The 19429-nt window shown below is 38.8% G+C and overlaps 2 protein-coding genes across 2 annotated transcripts; both read left to right on the forward strand.

Annotated features, from left to right (window-relative positions):
- Positions 1–481: 481 nt before the first annotated feature.
- Positions 482–11654, forward strand: LOC117472730 (zinc finger protein 462-like). Its single transcript, XM_034118097.1, has 11 exons — positions 482–601; positions 930–988; positions 1087–6173; positions 6259–6542; positions 6828–6946; positions 7238–7372; positions 7488–7731; positions 7822–7964; positions 8056–8279; positions 9164–10064; positions 10704–11654. The coding sequence occupies exons 2-11, from the start codon at positions 979–981 to the stop codon at positions 10838–10840; spliced, it is 7284 nt and encodes a 2427-aa protein (XP_033973988.1). The 5' UTR covers positions 482–601; positions 930–978; the 3' UTR covers positions 10841–11654.
- Positions 11655–12794: 1140 nt separating this feature from the next.
- On the forward strand, positions 12795–19310 carry mfsd10 (major facilitator superfamily domain containing 10). The gene is made up of 13 exons (XM_034117712.1): positions 12795–12932; positions 14127–14311; positions 15138–15234; positions 15342–15445; positions 15628–15786; positions 16055–16246; positions 16881–16983; positions 17104–17215; positions 17762–17870; positions 17985–18075; positions 18379–18426; positions 18531–18620; positions 18774–19310. The coding sequence occupies exons 2-13, from the start codon at positions 14159–14161 to the stop codon at positions 18875–18877; spliced, it is 1362 nt and encodes a 453-aa protein (XP_033973603.1). The 5' UTR covers positions 12795–12932; positions 14127–14158; the 3' UTR covers positions 18878–19310.
- The last annotated feature ends 119 nt before the right edge of the window (positions 19311–19429 follow it).

Raw genomic sequence — 19429 nt, forward strand, 5'->3', positions numbered from 1 at the left:
AAATGTACATGGCCGTAATTATGTAATAGGTTATGACTTATTATTTATTTTGAATCAGTTAAATTAATAACTCAATCGATCAAAATGTTCTCTGAGCCAATCCGTAAAAAAATAAAAGCATTAAGACATTCAAATACATTTTAACAAGTGACCATTTTTTTCATGAAAAAGGTGTAAGTGTGGGTTAAAAATAAATAAATGTTAAACGGATATGGCTCCGGGGGTTACGTTACTCAAATGTCGAAGTAGCAGAACATCGCCTGTGCTCCATCAGCTCGTTATAAAAGTATGTAGCGGCTAGCCTATAACAATAATTCACTGGTAAATTAATGTTTCACCAGTTACTTTATCGTCTCCTCAAGTGCATTAAGTGATATTGTGTGTCCTTTGTCTGTGCAAAGTGCCCCAAATCTGTTTTATTTTGAAGGTTAAGAGGTTCTCGACGGAAGTGAAGTGACATCCTCTGATGTCGGACCGGAAGCAGGCCAGAGAGAGTTGGACTCGCGGGAAAAATGGCGGAAATGTGTCCTCTCTCTACGTTAACAACATCATCGATTCAAAATATTGTATTATAAGCCTACTCTTGGGCTTGTCTACATGCGTGAGTACTTTACTTATTTGCACATAGGTTTTAATTAGTTATATTTGTGTACTATGTCTTTTCATTGTGTTTTTCAAATAGTTTTTTTTGGTAAGGGGCTGCTGGGCTTGCTCTTCGTTTCCTTCCTGTTGAACATACCTGACTTTGGTCCCAAGTTGTTTCTTGGACCATTGGTGAACTGCTGTAGTAGCAGTATATCCCTTGTTGATATTGTTTTTTCCTTTTGAATCCATGTAGAAGCCCTCAGTAGAACACTTAACTTAAACAGTGTTAACAAAGTGGTTTTGTACCTTCAGCAACCCAATCATTTATGCTTTCAATCCTCTAGGCGGGTCACAGCTGTGTGTTCATTCTCTGTGTTTAGAGAGGAGTCCAAGATGCAACAAGGTATTTATCACTTTCTATTTAGTGACAATGCCGTTTCAGTGTAATGCATGTCATCACGTTGAGTTTTATTCAACAGTATCTGTTATTTACCTCCTTAGATTCAACACACTTTTCCTCTTCTGGCCACATGAAAGAGAACCCCGTTATCTCTCAAGAGACCACAACCAAGTCTGTCCAGTGTAGACAATGTACTGTCCCCTTTAAATCCAAGGTCTATCTTTTTGAACACCTCAAAAATGTGCATGGCTATGATGTAGAAGATGCTCTTAGAGAGTCTGGTTTAAAAAACCCTGGGACTAACAACGCAAATGTTGACTACAATTCCACAAATACAGAAGATGGTTTTGAATGCCAGCAGTGTGATTTTAAAGCTTTAAATTTGGACGTTTTCAAAAATCATGAGAAACATTGTCAAATAAAGACAGAAGATCAGAACGTGATTGGAAATGTAATCATCTCTGAAAACCCGGGTGCCGAGATATCTGAAGTCTCAAAAAAAGAGCGTGGTGATGCTGCTGTAGGAGCAAGTGAGATTCCCTCCTGTCTTTCAGTTATGTCTACCTCAAAATCAAAATCCACACTTAACACATCCAAGGATCGGAAGACATACAAGAGGCAATTGCAAACCATTACAAAGTACTTTGTGGCAGCATCGGGATCAAATGGGAAAACCACAGGGAAGTTAGCTGAAAGCGCAAAGCTTCCACAATGCACCAAAACGACCATTATTTTGCAGGAATCTCCCCCAAGCTCCAGTCCAAACAGCAGTGGTGTGTTTAAAGTAAATGCAAAGTCTATCATTGACTTAAACCATGTTTCTCAACAGTTTTTGCTGAATGACCACTTTTTAAGTACTGACCTGAAACCACCAAAGCCCAAGGATCAATCAAGAGACATGGTTCCTGACAAAGGTAGCCAGAGGACCAACAATGAAACATCAAGAAGCCCACCAGCTAAAAAATCAAAGACGAACAAAGAAATGACAAAGCTACCAGAGAAAGCAAACACAAGTAAACAAAAACCATCAAGCAACACAGAGTTTTCATTTGATGTGAGCGAAGATGAAGGAGAAAATAAACGTCATTGTGTCAATGGAGACACAGAAAATTCACTGGTTTATCTTTGTAAGCACTGTGAATACAGAGATGTGGGCATCACGAATGTGTCTACCCATTATCAGAACAACCACCCCTATGTAAGATACAATGTTGCTTACATAAAGGATCCAAGTGATGCGAGTGCTACCTTTCGCTGTCTGCAGTGTCCAGTTGAGTTTTTGAGTGTAGCTAACCTCAAGAAACACTACACTGAAAATCATCCAGAGGCCCCAAATGTCTTCAAGATGCATTCACGTGAACTCAGTTTGGTGTTCAAATGTTTTGTGTGTCTGTTTACGACCAATATGTTGGAGTCTTTGATAAAACATTACAAGGAAAATCACCCAACACATCGATTGGATAATTCCTTGATGTACTGCAGATACTCAGCCACTGGATGCCAAGAGGGATCATATCAGTCAAATACAATTGATAAAGCATCCAGTCCAGGAAGAAAAGAAGAGATTCCTCCTGAGAGTGCCTGTATAGCTAGTAAGGAAGTGCTAGCTGTACCCCAGCTAGCACCCTTACCCCAACATCCTACCCCTAACAGAGCAGACGTGATCCTGTATCATTGCAACACGTGCAAGTTTAGTCATAAGTCCGTTGTTGTTATGCATGTCCACTACCAAAAAATCCACCCAGGTGAAGAAGTCTCAATAGACAAAATCAAACAGTTAGCTCGCATCCCTTCGCCTACTACATCACAAATGACGCCAGATAAGTCTCCAAACCCTCTGACAATAACAAAAAAAGCTGCGCCTCAAACCAACATCTCAGATTCTTCTGAGCAAACAAAAGACAAAGCTGAGCCATCACAGCATACGCACCGGACAGACGCTTCTAAGACTTATTTAGAGTCTCCCAAAGTTGAGAAACAGGAATCTGTGGAAGAAGCAAGAAAAAGGTTGCCCACTAAACGCTACAGTGAAATGGATAGTTTATCCTGCAGTTCACCAAGTATACTGTTCTATTGTCAGTTTTGCGGTTATTCAAGTACCAAAATTAAAAGCGTTGTTGGTCATCATAACGCCAAACACTCTCTCCAAGCACTAACATGCATTGAAGAGATCCTAAGTCATAGTGTTGCTGTGCGGAAAAAGAAACTTCAAAGTGAAGCTGAGTCTCCAGGAAGTACTAAATCCTCTAAAACCAAAACCTGTCAACAAGCTGAGGTATATAGTGAAACAGCTCCACATATAGAGTATGACGAAGCAGGAAATGCTTATGCTTGTGCGGAAAATTTGTTTTACTGCCAAAAGTGCAACTATGGAAATCCATCTGCAAAAGGAATAGCAAACCATCAAAACCAACTTCACAGAGGCCTAACTTATGACAAGGAATGTATTCTTCAACATACAGCTTTGATTCGGGATGAAATTGAAAAATCTAAATCTCAAGCTAAGGAGTTCGCCTTCTCCACGCATCTACCACATCCCCTCATGAAAAAGGGCGATGAAGATATGTTTTTCTGCCACTATTGTAACTATAGACAGCGCACTGTGCAAGCAGTACTGAGGCATTACTCTAGAAAACATAGTGGATTTGTGATTACGAGCAAACAAGTTTGTCTGTATACCACTATTGTTTGTGAAAAGGCACAGAAATCAGACCTAAAAGCAAATGGAAGCCAAGAAGTAAATCTTGCAGAGGTAAAAAACAATGAAAAGAAAAAAACAAAAATGATTTGCAAATCTGTGTCAGTTTCATCACCAGCCTCACAGACCCAGAGGACCCTTCAGTGCCATAGATGCACATACACAACTCAATATGTATGTGTTTTGAAGAGGCATATAGGGAAAATCCACAAGACAAAGTGCACAGTCTCAAATGTTTTAAAATTGTGTTACGAACAAGGACATTTACAGACAGGCTATCACTGTGACATGTGTGTTTTCTCCTACAAAAACGCAGCAGCAGTCTTTGAACATCACAAGGAGCAACACCCAGGGCGTAAACGAAGCCTTGAATATGTGATTGATCGATTGTATGTTGGTCCCAAAAGAGAACCTAAAAGACAAAAACCTCAAGAGAAGTGCACTGATGATATTCCTGAAGGTAATGACAGCGTACCATCAAAAAGATCTGGACACACTGATACGTATTCATGCAGAGCATGTTCATTTAAGGGTGGCTCATTGTTAGTCATCGCACAACACTACCGTGATGTTCATCCATGGTCAGTAAAAGAAGACGGCTCTGTCATGGATGCGGCCAAAAGCAAAAAACAAAGTGCAAACAGGCAGATGGAAGACGACAATGAAATGCCTGAAACATTAGAATCCTACCAAGTGCCTCTGGAACTCGACATGCCACCTGTTTCACCCCCTAAAGCAACAGCATCATCAAAAATGCTCAGGTGCCCTTACTGCCCTGCAAAGTTTAACAAACCGCACGGCTTAAGCGTTCACTGTGGAATGAAACACTATGAAGCTGTGAATGAAAACCAAGAGGAAAAGCAAAAGCAAGAGCAAGAGCAAAGTGAAACACACATGCATGTCTTCAAGTGTCCGTATTGTACCTACGTCAATACCGGTTTCAAAGGAATTCAAACTCACTTCCAGATGAGGCATCCTACCCTCACAGTCAGGGCAGACAGTTTTCACTTGGAGACAGCACAATTAGCAAACTGGGACGACTGTTTGAAAATGAATGGTCCTGGTAACCCTGGCAATTTAAAAATTAGGGGCTATATGTGTCAAACCTGCCCCCATATCTGCTCAACGGTGGAGAGGCTGAAAAGGCACTGCAAGAGAGAGCATACGGAGACTGAAGAAAAGCCACCTAAACCCTCAGCTGTTAGCAAAATAAAACAATATAAGACCCTGGCCAATCGGCTGCCAGTTTCACAGATCTCCTTTTTATGTAAGAAAAAGTATGCAGTGGTTAAGTGCCAGTACTGCACTTACCATAGCAGCACAAAAATAGCGATTGATCGACATGTGCGTGTTCACCACAAGAAGGCTTCAGTTTTAAAGATTCAGGATAGTGTATACAAGTGCGAACTGTGTACCAATTCCTATTTCACAAAACCACTTCTTGGAAGCCATTATATCCACAAACATGGAAGGAGCAACTTCTTAAAATACTGTGCCCCAGTATACAAGAAGGGCCCAGAGAAGCCAGAGCCTCATCAACCAGAAAACACTGATGAGGCATGTAAGTCCGGCACAATTGAGGAAAACAACAAATTGATCTACAGGTGTCCAACTTGCCCCTATGTGAATTCAAGTTACCATGGCACTCTCACTCACTGCCAAATGAGGCATCCAAACATCCTTGCCAGGGCAGACAACCTTCCAACAGATGTAGTAGTTGCTAACAACATGGTGGGGAGTACGGTTGGAAACAATTCTAATGTGAAAGGGTACCTATGTGAAATGTGTCCACTCATTTTTGCATCAATGAAGAAACTGAAAATCCACTGTGTGAGGGACCACGATGGTGCTAAGCCAACAACTTCTGAACATTCAGCTGAAAAGCAACCTGATCAAGGCTCTAGTGTCTCAGTGTGGACGTCTTTAAAAAGTAATACCCCAGAAGTAAGCGCCACAGAAATGGGCTCCAGAGACCAGTTGAACACTCAGGAGACATGTCAGTCAGTACAGAACAAGCGAAAAGTATGGAAGTGCCACATGTGTTCCTACGAAGCAAACTATCGAAGATACCTGCAAACTCACTACAAAAAACGTCACAAATATGATCCACTTACCACACACAAGCTGCTAGAGAAATATAACTGTACAATCAGCAATGCCAGCATTCTACCTGTAGCTGAATCTGAAGAACCTACACCCACCGAATGTAAGAAGTGTCCAGAGTTGACGTTTCTCTCACCTCAGCTGCTTCTAGCCCACTATGATACTTTTCATAGCTCAGATTGCCTAGACTTCATTGTGCTATCACAAGGAACAAAGAAGGGCAGCACAGGTCTCTACAGGTGTGTGCACTGCAACAAACTGATGAATGGAACTAGGAAGCTGTGGTACCACCTGGATTGCCACAGAGAGAGGGCCAAAATGAGGGCAAAGCCTTCAAAGAAAACATCACCTGACACTATGACAACACCAGAGGCCAAATCCCTCAAAGTAAGTTCCTTGCAAATATTTCCATTTTTTATCCTTTGCTACATGCTTCAGTTCCAATTTGTTAACAACTGGGTTTAATTTTCAGCTTGGTGGGCAAGATAATCTTCTCATGTTAGAACCTGTGGAGGACCTGGCCCAGTGGAACGTGAGGCCAGTACAGACTTTGACTTTGCCACAGAGTCCTCTGTCGCCATCTCCAAACCAGGCTGATGTAGAGATGCCGCAGATGGAATCAAGTGAACACGCCTGCAAACTGTGTCGGCGGACTTTCATGTCACTGAAAGGTTTGCGTTCGCATGAGCGCAGCCATGCAGCTGTGGCAGCCATCAAGAAGCGGGATCATCTGCCTGCGTCATTATTAAAACACGGGTAGGAAAAACTTCAGCTGTTTGTTATTAGGGAATGTAGTGTTAACAAAAATGTAGCTTACACTCTAAAATAGATATATGACCTCTCCATTTGGGTTCACTTGCACATATTCAAATAGTACATTATCACAGTATTGTTCAGACGGCATTATTAGTATTTTAAATGCAAAGGTTTTAAATGTCACATACACTAATGTGATGTCCAGATCCCCTTAGACAGATTTACCTATTTATAAGCTGACTGATAATATCTGACTGATCTGACATTTTTTCATCCTCTTAACAGCATTAACAAATATGTTCAGTTCAAAGCTGGGACCGTGAGGCCTTTCCTCTGTAGCTTCTGTCCCTATCGGACCACTGTCATGGGCCTGTGGAGGAGTCATTTTATGAAAATACATAAAGGTGAGTAACGTGCAAATTACGCACCATTAGCAAACATTCAATGAACTGGTAAAGATCTCATATTGATGTGATGCGTCCTATACCTCCTGATATATATATTTTATTATCAGCAATACAAGGACAATTTTAAATTACATGAATTTTCCATGCAAGCTTTTTCAGGCTACACGTTTACCAGAAAGTGTAGCCTGAATGTCATTATTTACCTTTACTCAAACCTTACACAGTTCGTATACACTGTGATATTGCACATTTTTCTGACTTTCATTCCATGTTTGTACCGCTGCTCAGGTGGCCTACTGGATTCTGATGAGAGTGATAATGAAGAAGAGGAGAGCGCTCAGATGACTGGCAAGGAGCTCTTAAGTTCATCAGAGGAATTGAACTATTGGCCTGAAAGTGATGAAAAACCTGAAATTACTAAAAGTAAGTCATCTGTTTTATTTTCAATAAATCACAAATATGTAGCTGGTAAAATGTTTATTTCATACTTAGTTTTTTGCATTAGTGGCTATAAGAGTGATTTATTGTGCTTTGACAGAGTCGCTTTACTTGGAGCCTCCAGATGTGCAGCGCCAGTTGAACCACTATAGTTCAATGGCAAAGACTAATGCCCTGTCCACAACACATAAGCAAGAAGCCATGTTACCTGACAACAGTCTTCTTCACTGTGAGTTCTGCAATTTCAACACTGAACACCGGTCTAGTATAGGACGTCACTACGTAAATCGCCATGGAAAGAAGATCTTCAGGTGTAAGGACTGCGAGTTCTTCACAGGTGTAAAGTAAGTTGCAATCACCGTGAGACGTTTTTTTAATATTCAAAAGAGAATGCGTCTTTCATTGTAAAAACTACTGTTGTTTTTTTCTATTAGGAAAACTTTTGAGATGCACATGGAGAGGGGCCACTCTACATGCCAATCACAACCTACTCATGACAAAGACCTGCGCTGCCCTTTCTGCCTGTACCAGACCAAGAATAAGAATAACATGATCGATCACATCATCTTGCATCGTGGTAGGTTAGATGCCCGTCAGGATTCGGTGTCCCACCCCCTGATATCGTAATCCATGACGTTATGTTCAGTCTTTGTTTCTTTTCTTTATAGAGGAACGTGTTGTGCCAATTGAAGTGTGTCGCTCGAAGCTGTCTCGTTGCCTTCAAGGCATCGTCTTCCGCTGTCACAAATGCACTTTCACGAGCGGAAGTGCTGAAAACTTGAATCTGCACATGACGAGGCACGATGACATCAAACCCTACAAGTGTCGGCTGTGCTACTTTGACTGCACTCAGCTGAGCGACCTCGAGGCGCACCTGAGTGATAAGCATCAGGTGAGGATTTGTTACTAAAGGCTTCAATGCATCACTGGGATTCCTTTCTGTGTGATGGAATTGTAAATGATACACTTTCAATGTACTGGAATTTGGCAAAAGTAATGCGCATCACAGACAGCTTCTTTGTTTCACATTTTCAGTTGCCATTGTAGAAATGTATTGTAGTAAATAAAAGTTACTAATTTAACGATTAGGCGGTTTAAGAAGTTGTTGCAGGTTTGACACATCGGCCCCTACTTGACCAAATAAAAGTTTGTTGCAAGGACCTATACGTCAAGCAGTGCAAATGGCAAGTCGGGTCATATTTTATTTATATAGCTCAATATAACTTATTTTCATAAGGGGTTTTTACATTATACAACTCTGTCCTTTTGACAGGCTTCTTAGCTGGACTAGAGTAAACAATAAGCTACTTTAAATCCTTGGTCCCGTGTAAGAAACAGGAAAAACACATCTATTAATAAATTGGAGGATAATGAAAAACCTAATGTAAGAAATCTCAGACCTTACTTAAAGCACACAGGGAGCAACAGGACCCGAGCAGCGAGTAGTAAACGCGAAATGACGGCCAAGAAACTAAATTAAAGTTGAATCTGTAGTCCCTGGGTGGAAGCCACTAGTGATGCACAGGTTAATGAGATAAAAGATCTGTTTTTGTGAATCCAATCCATACGCTTTGTTTACAGTCAATAAAACATCAGACAAACAATTAAAAAACAAGACAGAAAATAACAACCACCTCGAAACAAACAACACAATAGTAGATTCCCAGTGGAGAGCCCACAAACAGCAATAACATAAAAAGAAAACTGGTTTCAAATGTGCAATGTGGATTCTTGTTAATTTGAAGTTTGATCTTTATGGGTTTTGCTTTTTTGCAGGTTGTGAGGAACCACGAGCTTGTGGGTCAGGTCAGCCTCGATCAGCTACAGGCAAGGGTTGGGAAGATGCCAGAAGAGGAACAAGAACCTTCGTCTAACTTGGAGCATCAAAGCAACGAAAGCGATGATGCAGAAACAGATGAGTGTGTAACTGGCAGTAATGAAGGTCCGCATAAGACACAAGTTGAGGAACTGACAGAAAATGAGGTGAGGGACGAAGTGAAACCACAGACCGAGGCAGTAGTGTTCTCGCCGGCCCAACCGGTACTTGGAGAAAGTGAAGACAACTGCACAATGTTCAGGCAACTAAAAGAGCTGATGACACTGGGGAGCTCAACAAAATATGCTAAGATTCCCGCAAAAACACAGGACTGTAAGCCGCATAATGAGGCTCCTCAAGAAAAAGCATTTGGATCTACCTGTACGAAGGCAGATGAGAATAGAACGACAAAGACGGATGAGAACACTGAGTCCGAGGTTGTAGATAAAGTTCAAAGGGAGACAGTATTGCTGGGTGAAAAAAGTGGCAAATCTCTGGCAAATGACCCACAAAATCAAACTAATGCAGAGGCAATTTCAGCCGTTTGTATTGTGTCGCCCAAGTGTGAACAGCTCAAGATAAGCAATAAGGAAAGCTTAGATGTCTCACTGACCAACTACAAAAACCAACAGGTGCACAAAAACATTGTGGAAGTGAGAGACCCTTACGGGGACATGCCAGTACTCGAGAAGGAATATCTCAAAGAAGAAAAGCAGCCTCTTGGTTGTTTCAAGGCGAAAGATCAGAGTGACCATCTTCAGCAAAAGCAGGACAAAACAGATGAGACGATCGCTGACGATGAGAACCGATGCGAGGATGAGCAGGGTGACGGGAGGAAGGAAGATCCTTATGTGCCCAAAGGTAAGATACTGATCACATTGAGTACAAATATACAATTCTAAACATTTACAGATGAGTTGTTGCAGAGCTAAGAAAAACATAACAACACTGCTGCCCTCATTGCTTTCATTGCAAGTCTGTTCTCAGTCTGGATGCCTAACTTTTTCACTGCCTGAGTGAAAGGGGCCCAACAAAAAACGTTTATTGTCATTATCTTTTAACCAGCTGATTATATTGATACCTTGTTTATTTAGTATGAAGACACATCTTCATCCTGTTTTGTTTGACCAACAGTCAGAAGGTGTTTCGTAAAACAGAAAGGCCTCAAATGATCACAGTGGAAGCAACTAAATACTTAATGTGAAAAGTATGCCTGTCTTTTTCTGTGATTTTGATTTTCAGTCATGTATGCTCTCATGCAAAAATGTTAAACATTTGTAGGGTCTCTGTTTGATGATAACCTTTTACTGTTTGACTGCCAAAACATGAAAGTCATCTTATCATCCTGAAAATATTTATTGTCGCTATTTTCTGGACGTTTTAGACTAAATAATTAATCGTTTCATGGCGGAACAACACATTTAATTGTTAGTTAGCAGCCTTAATTAGGTTTTGGAAACTGCATGTTACACCAGCTGAATTATTTCTGTTTTCCTTTAGATGCACTCACAGGGGGAGATGCTGACGCTCTTTGCCCAGCAGCCACAGAGGAGCAGCCATTTACCTGCCAGTTGTGTGGACGAAACCTCATGAACAGCTCTGAGCTGCAGCGTCACATCCTTCGACATGGAATATAATGTTTTTTGTTTCAGTAACGAGAGGCGTTCACCCTTGATTTTCTCCATGTGGATCTAGATTTGTTTTCATCATCCGTCCTCTACTCTGTTACTCTGTTATCTGTTTAACCAGGTAACATATACATGTTTTATAGATTTTAACCTTTTTTATAATTAAATGTTTTATTTGGTACAGCTGTTATGCTTATGCTTATTTTAATTTGTGTGATTAAGCAAATCAAACTTTGGAGCTAAGATGGTGGATGTATAAAGTGTGACGCTTTGTCAAAAAGACATTAATGGATATGCATGAATAACTCATGCGAAGATCCTTGTTTCTTCTTTTTTTAATTATTCCTGCTGTTATAACAACAATATTTACACTGTGAACTTTTGTTACATATGGAACATTTATGTTCAGTATGAAGAACTGCTAGACCAACCTCAAAACCATTGATTGTGAAAATGCTGGTGCTGCATTCAGGTGCTGTTGGGTATTTGATACCAGGAAGAGCTGTTGTTATCTGTCAGGCAACTTATTTTCATTCAGCATCAGTAACACAACTGGATTATAACCAATTGCATTTCCTCAATACTGTATTTAGGTTTTTTTTATTCAATGCAACTTCATAATTTTACTCAACAGAGGCAAATATTCCATGGACACTAACTTTGTCTGACCGCTTTAGTTACCTTCAGGATTACAATAGTTTCCTTTTCAGTGAAAATCATGTAAATCCAGATGTATTGATTTTGAATGTTTGTGATGAACAGAATGATATGTGTTGTGATAATTCTACTTCTTCTTATGCTAAATAAACTTTTTTTTAAAGCCTCTTGGATCAGCTGAATGAATCATAGTCACAAAGCAGAACACAGCTGTTTTCCTGAGAAACTTGAAATATTGAGAAACGTGGTTCTCTGAGGACAGCAACAACGCTACATAAAAATGCTCATGTAGAATATGATGCATTGCTGTAGATTCAAGTACCAAACACTGTAAAATAGTTAAAATAGGCACAATGTAAAAAGTGGGACCTTAAAGGTAAACGATTATGATATTATAAATGAATTGTGAATGATGCGAAGCTTCACTTGGTTGATATAAATGAAAATAGAGAAATCATCATCTTGTTTTATTGAAACAAAACATTTGTTCTTTCTACTTTTTTAGAACTTAAAGCTTTCATTTGTGTTTTAGATTTTTTTCGTTAAACAAACTAAAACCATGAGAGCAGATAAACACTGGAAGAGAACAGATCAGACGGTTCTGTAAATGCTTGATGTATTACTTTAGAAGATCAAGAAATCAGTGTGAAAAGAGCAAGGCATGAATTAATTTTTTTTTTTATGTTTTCTAAACAAAACAATTATTTAAACTGAGCTAATGTCATAAGGTACACAACACAACGTGAAAAATGCCCCTTATGCAGATTAGATGAGTATTAATAGGGTTATCTGGTTAACTAATTATTTTTCTTTTTTTTAACAATTCATTATTTTTATTATTTGTGGATTGTTGTTTGTGTATTTTAACTGTTTTGATTTTGTTGTGTAGTATAACCCCTTACCATATACTTTCTTAAAATACAAATAAAAGAAGAATCATGGTGATGCCTTCAGGTTGCGCAGGGCTCCCCATACGCGGAGGAGACTCGCATTAGTTGTACGGGACCATGACAGGTAAATCGTAATATTGAAATATCGAGTCGTAATAATGAACTAATAAGATGCTATACTAATACAAAACATTGAGATTAAAAGACAAATATGGAGTTTCTTAGGATTTTGTGATTCTTTTTTAAAAATAGTTTCTCGTTCAAATGACATACAGGACATTGTTTCCTTCTCGTTAGCGGAAATGGGTTTCCAAACCAGTAGCCTACGGTGGGTAAGTAGATTAGCTTTTAGTCCACCTCTGCCACACGAAAGAGTGCGCATCGCGGAAATACGAGTTTACGAGGAACACGTGAAGGCATCATTTTCTTCTGCATATGGTTACGACACATTCTTGTCATCCAAATGAAAGAGGAGCCAGCTTCCTGGTGTGGACTTATAAAAATGGACTGGTGAGAAAGAGTAGACAGGTCTTGGTGTGATCTGCGGCGGTAGTGTAAGTATAGAAGCTGTTCAAATGTTTCTGTGGTCTTTGTTAAATACACTGCCTGTCCGAGGAGAGGTGATGCTGGTAGGTGCGGATCGATATCAGAACATAACTGCGGAGGCAACCACTTGTAGGACATCTGATTTAAGTTATTGGAGCTATAGTTGTTGGACTTATTGTAGTTAATATAATCTTTGCATGTGTGCATTTACTGAGGAGTTATAAACTGAGAAAAACTTTGATCCGAGCATTTTCCTTCCTGCTTGAGCTACACCTTGTGTCTCTCTTTCCTGATGAGTTACTGTAAGAAGTAGTAAAGACTATAGATTGCAACATTCAAGGCACATCTACTTTTGTAAACATCTAGCTACTTACATATGGCATATCTGAGTCACTTTGCCATATTGAAAACTTTCACATTTTCGCTGTCATGCTGCACTTGGAATTAAACTTCTCACCTGTTCATTTTTCCACTAAAATGTATCCCTTTATCTTGATGCCAGTCTACTGCCTTTGTTAGTGCTTCAGTTTACATGTGCCTGGTTAACGTATATTTACTAAACACTAACTGACATACTGTAAAGAGGACTTTTCCAGGACTGAACGATGCAGTGTGCTGCTAATACATTATAGAGAAAATTGAGACTATGTTTAGTTGATTCACTTTTAGTACTACTAATAATTCAAATCTATTTTGGACATGCACAATTGTAAAAAGGTGTGTCAACTGTGTTGCTTGTAATTTAGATTAGATTATAGTGCATATTAATGTAGAAATATAAATGTTGTGTTTTTGTTATTATTGCTATTTTGCTTCATTAAGCAAAAAGTGACAATGTGTATTAAAAAAAACAATTGAATACTTATTTTAAAAACTGTCTCTAAAATCTAAATATTTTGAGAATAAAATGTCCAATAATGATTTGTAAGTGATTGAAAGTTTTACGGGGTCTTAAACGAAGCAGGTCTTTTGAGGAAATGTACGTTTTTTTTGGAGGAAGCTCTCATTGAAGTTATTAGGAAATAACAGACCTGTGAGATCTGTCTGTGTGTAGTAATTGTGATACTTCTGCTTTTAACTTGTTCTTTGGGATACAAATGCAGATCTGTTGGCATGCTTTGAAAATTGAATTTACTATGATTTAATTTTCATGTCAGTGCAGCTCTTCTAATGAATACCATATGTGTTTTACTTGTGAACAGAACCAGTAAGGACACCGACTTCAGTCTGAGGAATGTCAGGGATAAACAAATCTGCAGAGGATGGTGGAGCCTTCTCCTCGAAGGTCATAAACATTGTGTTTATCACACTGCTGTTGGACCTGCTGGGATTTACACTGATTCTACCTCTACTACCATCCATTTTAGACCATTATGCACAAACCGGGGTTAGTTTTGCTTGCTTTATTTCAATATATAACCCCTACAAGGTACTGTTACAGCAGTCTGCTGACTCCAAATGTGCTTTTGAAATGTGTTGGCTCATTAATATCAGAGATAATATTAGAGTTGAAAAATAAAAGGCAACCATTTTGATAATATATTAACTAGAACAGAATGTAGTAGGCTTATGATCAAATTGGGTAAAAAAGAGTAACAAATGTGAAAACATATGGTAAACCTTTCGGTAATATGTTAAGTGGGCCACAATAAAATAAGCAAAACATATATAAAGAGTTATCAACAACTGTTGTAGAAATCTAATAAGAAAACATTTGAAATCAGGATAAACCTTCTAATAGTTACTTTTAACAGACAATCCCCGAGCCGATCAGAGTTACTAGTCTTGCTTTCTTACTTCTTAAGTGTAATTGATTTCCTGAAGATTAGAGATATCATTATCACATGACAATTATTTTTTTGTAAGTTTGAATCCCAGAATAGTTTAGAGGGTATGGATGCCAGACAATAAGCGCTGGCCCCGGAGCAAGATCAGTTTCACCGGCGTGACAGTGTTTATAGTTTCAAACTTTAGAAACTGATTCTACTGTGGTTAAAAAATGATTTTGAGTGTTGTATTTTGGCCAGATGATGTGCAGAAGTGAACAAAGGAAGCCTTATGTGAAGAATATGATCCATGAAAACCAACTCAGGAGTTGTTAGATTATCAGCCATTGGCTGCGTGTGTGAGTGTCTGTGTGCTGACTCATGCTGAGTGGACCTCTGTTATTATTCTCCTGTGTGATGTTGTATTTTCCTCGACTTGTTGGACAGGATGGCGTATATCAGTCTCTGCAGAGTCTTGTGGACTTGTTTAGGGAGGCCTTGGGGATCCCTATGGAAGAAAAATACAACAGTGTCCTGTTTGGAGGTATACCTAGCCTATGTGGAGCTCTATCTTTTATGACACTATAAACAATACAAATATTATTTATGCAAAGAGAGTTAATTAATTACGTGCTCCTTGATGAATTTCAGGTCTGATAGGGTCGCTGTTCTCACTGCTGCAGTTCCTGTCATCACCTGTAACCGGAGCCCTGTCCGACCGTTATGGCAGGCGGCCCCTGCTCATTCTTACCACAGTGAGTAAAACGACATATTATACCTTTTTTAATAACTTCTATATATAAGTATCCCTCCACATTGGATACAACTAGAATCATTCACTTGGCACTACTCACACTTCATTTGTGAAGAAGAAACCATGCAGCCTTTTCCATCCGCTGTGATTCAACAAGGTCTAATTGGGTTCCTTGTGTTCCAGTTGGGGCTGATGTCCTCCTATGCGGTCTGGGCCGTTTCCCGGAGCTTCAGCATGTTCCTTTTGTTTCGAGTAATTGGTGGCATTTGTAAGGGCAACGTCAGCCTCTGCACTGCCATCGTTGCAGACTTGCCTTGCCCAAAAGCACGGAACAGAGGAATGGTAAGCACAGACTTTCTTTGTCCATAACAGGAAATTTATTGTAATAATATGATATCTTAAAACTACATAATGTGATTGAATGCATGCTCGATCTTTTGCTAGATGTGTGAAAGTACTGCTAGTTTTGATTTGAATCTTTAACCAGGGCTCTGACTCCAACATTTCGCTAGTGGACATGAAGTTGCTGAATATCCACTCTTGCTGTCTATTTATCTGTTGGATGATCAGGTAAATGTCCTTAATCTAACTTTATTTGTATCCTCACCAGGCTATGATCGGCATCGCCTTCTCCCTAGGCTTCACTGTGGGCCCGTTGATGGGAGCCTACTTTGCCCTCCGCTCCAGAACAACGGGAAATGTCTTCTACCAAACTCCAGCTCTGCTCGCCTTGGCCTTCAGTGTTGCTGACCTGCTCTTTATTTGGGTCATGATGCCAGAGACGCTCACAAAGGATGCCAAGGTTGGTTATGAAAACATTTTGGAAACATTCACTCAGCCAAGTGACAAACTTAGCCAGACACAGGAACTACGCGTTCTATTGTTGTTATATCTCTTCATAGCTTAGCAAAAAGTCTGTACGCAGGAGATAACAGCTTGTCTGGCTTTTATCCAAAGTTAAAAAAATGTTGGCTCTCTAGGGCTCACTAATTAACTTATTTGTTTAATCCGTGCAAAAACTTGTAAAAACGTCACATTGATGTTGGGTAATGCCAGACTACTTCTTGGAACTTCTTAAATAGACTCCAGGAAGTGATTTGTATTTAGACGTCTTGTCAGTCTGACGCTGGGTGTAGGTATGCTTGGAATTACCTGGTGTTGCCAAACTTTATGAGCTAAGAACAATGACAGTGTACATTGTCTTGCACTAAAAAGTACTACAAAGATAAAGGAAACACTGACAGAGCTGTCAATCAAGTACAGTTTGTACAAGCCCACACAGAAGAAAAAACAAGGCAACATAATTTAAAAGCTATGTGTGGGCATTTTGGAGCTTGAAAACATACAATATTTATAAATAAAATATATTTTTTTTAAAGTACACTCTCTAACAAATATGTATAAAGTATCTTTTGGTTTTTCTGTTTGCATCCTAGGCTTCATCTTCTAAGTTTGGGGACTCCAGTGACTTTCTCAACCCGTTATCGTTGTTCCATTTTTCAGCTGTTAGCAGAACAAAAGATCCACCTCCAAAACAAAGTGAGTGCAGCACAGACTGGATTCCTCTGTGAGGCAAAAGCTTACACTTATTTGACCAATTTATAATGCATGGATGAACTTTGGCCCATTGATGGATAAAAGGTGGAAATGTCTTTACAGGAATGCAGAAACTTCAAGCGTTGGGTCTGGTTTATTTCTGCTACCTCTTCCTGTTCTCTGGTCTGGAGTTCACTCTGAGTTTTCTGACTCACCAACGCTTCCACTTTACAAGGTATGAACTCAAAGATAAAGCTTTGGCCTCCCTCAGTAACAGTAAACACACCTGAACAGCAACCCTGTTACAAGGTTCATACAAAGTCTTAAAAGTTTAGGGAATTAATTGAACTTATATGTCTTCGAGGTTAGGAGTATGCTTTAATACACATTTACTCCTGGAAAAATGCTTAATTGTTCAAGATCATGTAGTGTTTGATTCACACAAACCAAAAGTATTTTTATCAAACAATCCCATCATCATATTTGTTTGTTACGGCATCTCACACTAGTAGTAGAGACAATATACATTGTTTGCTTCGATTATAGAGGAATTATGTACATATATATATATATTTGCAATACAATTTTTTTCATGACAAAAAAGCCCTTTGAACATTTGAACCTATAGAGGAATTATATATTATAAGTACAATATTCGCTATACCATTTTTGCTATCAATCAAGGTTTCCAGAATCTGGGCTTTTTTTGGTTTAGGTTCCTTAAAAGCGCTTGAATGTTACACTTAAAAAGCTGTACAACCTGTGTTCTTACTTTTTCAAGTATGCAGCAGGGAAAGATGTTCTTCTTCATCGGTGTCATCATGGCCTCCATACAGGGGGGTTATGCTCGCAGAATCAAACCTGGGCAGCATATCCGGGCTGTTCAAGTGGTAGGAGTTCCTTCTGTTTACATGACAAATAGCTGCACAATAAAATACTCTTTACATTGCTGCAAATACATGATAAACCACAGTTCTTTAATTAACTTTTTTTTCTTCTTTTAGGCAATCATTGCATTAATCCCAGCGTTTATCCTCATTGGGCTCTCATGGAATATTACAATGCTTTATGTTGGATTGGCGTTATACTCATTTGGTGAGCTCATTTTTCATTTTGTGTCATGTTCAGACTAGTTAGACCTAGGAATGTAGGGAATTTGTGAAATATAATTGATAAAAAATTGTTTAATACATGAACTGTAAGTAGATTTACAATTTGAAATAAATGAGAAAATGAAAATATAATACCAAACCACATAGCAAAAAAGTAAGACTTTTCAACAGTGAACATAGATAAACTACACCTTTTTAATCAAATTCACACAAAAAGAATACTGTTCAATATATCAATATTGATGTACCCTGTGTTTACATCTAATGTAATTTACTTTTGTAACAGCGGCTGCAATAGTTGTTCCATGCCTGTCTACGCTTGTTTCTGACCACGGTTAGCATCTTAATTATTTTATATTTATGAAAACGTACAAACTATTTCAATTCAACTATAATGTCCACAATGTTGCTGATTATCTACTGTGGATGAATCTACAGGGTCAGCCAATCAGAAGGGCACAGTGATGGGGATTCTGCGAAGTTTGGGCGCTCTGGCCAGAGCACTGGGACCAGTTGTATCATCCTCTGGTAAGTAAGACAGCAATGGCAACAAATGCTGCTAAAATCCAAAATATGACATATTGTTCCTACTGTATGTGTGCACTGTGTATGAATATGTTTGCCTTGTAAAATAAGCTCTTTGCAGTGTACTTATAATAACTGTTGTGTTTTTCTTCACAGTATACTGGATAGCTGGAGCTCAGATCTGCTTTCTCCTTACATCGGCCTCTTTCATTATTCCTCTGGCTCTCCTGAGAACAGCCAGCAGGCTAAAGGAGGAGTGAAAGACTGATTGCAGACATTTTTTGTGTTTGAATTAATGTTATAATGTTTACATCTGCTGGGAGAAAAAGCATTAATGTCTTACTCTGATACATACAAACATAATAATGAGATGTATACCCTTTGCACTGTTTGCAAAGTATCCTCACATGAAATAAATCTTTCATGATGCAGATGCCAAAAACCAAGTGCTAATATTAAACAAATTACATTTTACCTTTTTAATGTGCACATGTATGGGATAGCGTGGGTTACAGAGAACAACTATGCTTGTAGATATTTTTTTATAATGCATTTTTTAAGAATTCACAAGCAGCATTTTACTTTAGTTTAAAGTTTAATTATTTTATGTTTTTCTTATTGTTTTGGATATATATTTTATCACACTTAAAGATTGCACAAAAATGTTTTTAATAAACTTTCATTTAGTATTTTCATGTTTTGCTTCTTTACACTATAACTTGACAACATATTGTTATTCCAAAACATATATCTAAGATTTAAACTAAACAAGGACATATCAAGAAAAATATGTCAAGGTTAACAGTGGTATT

The sequence above is a fragment of the Trematomus bernacchii genome, unplaced genomic scaffold (assembly GCF_902827165.1).
Source record: "Trematomus bernacchii unplaced genomic scaffold, fTreBer1.1, whole genome shotgun sequence".
Lineage (NCBI taxonomy): Eukaryota > Metazoa > Chordata > Actinopteri > Perciformes > Nototheniidae > Trematomus > Trematomus bernacchii.

What these genes read in the sequence shown, in the direction of transcription:
- LOC117472730 (XM_034118097.1), top strand. An exon ending in CAGAGGCCAAATCCCTCAAA is followed by an intron (nt 6,174 to 6,258) that starts GTAAGTTCCTTG and finishes TTTAATTTTCAG; the next exon opens with CTTGGTGGGCAAGATAATCT. An exon ending in ACCTGAGTGATAAGCATCAG is followed by an intron (nt 8,280 to 9,163) that starts GTGAGGATTTGT and finishes GCTTTTTTGCAG; the next exon opens with GTTGTGAGGAACCACGAGCT.
- mfsd10 (XM_034117712.1), top strand. Translation starts at nt 14,159, where the DNA reads ATGTCAGGGATAAACAAATCTGCAGAGGATGGTGGAGCCTTCTCCTCG. An exon ending in CAACGCTTCCACTTTACAAG is followed by an intron (nt 17,216 to 17,761) that starts GTATGAACTCAA and finishes TACTTTTTCAAG; the next exon opens with TATGCAGCAGGGAAAGATGT. An exon ending in ACCAGTTGTATCATCCTCTG is followed by an intron (nt 18,621 to 18,773) that starts GTAAGTAAGACA and finishes TTTTCTTCACAG; the next exon opens with TATACTGGATAGCTGGAGCT.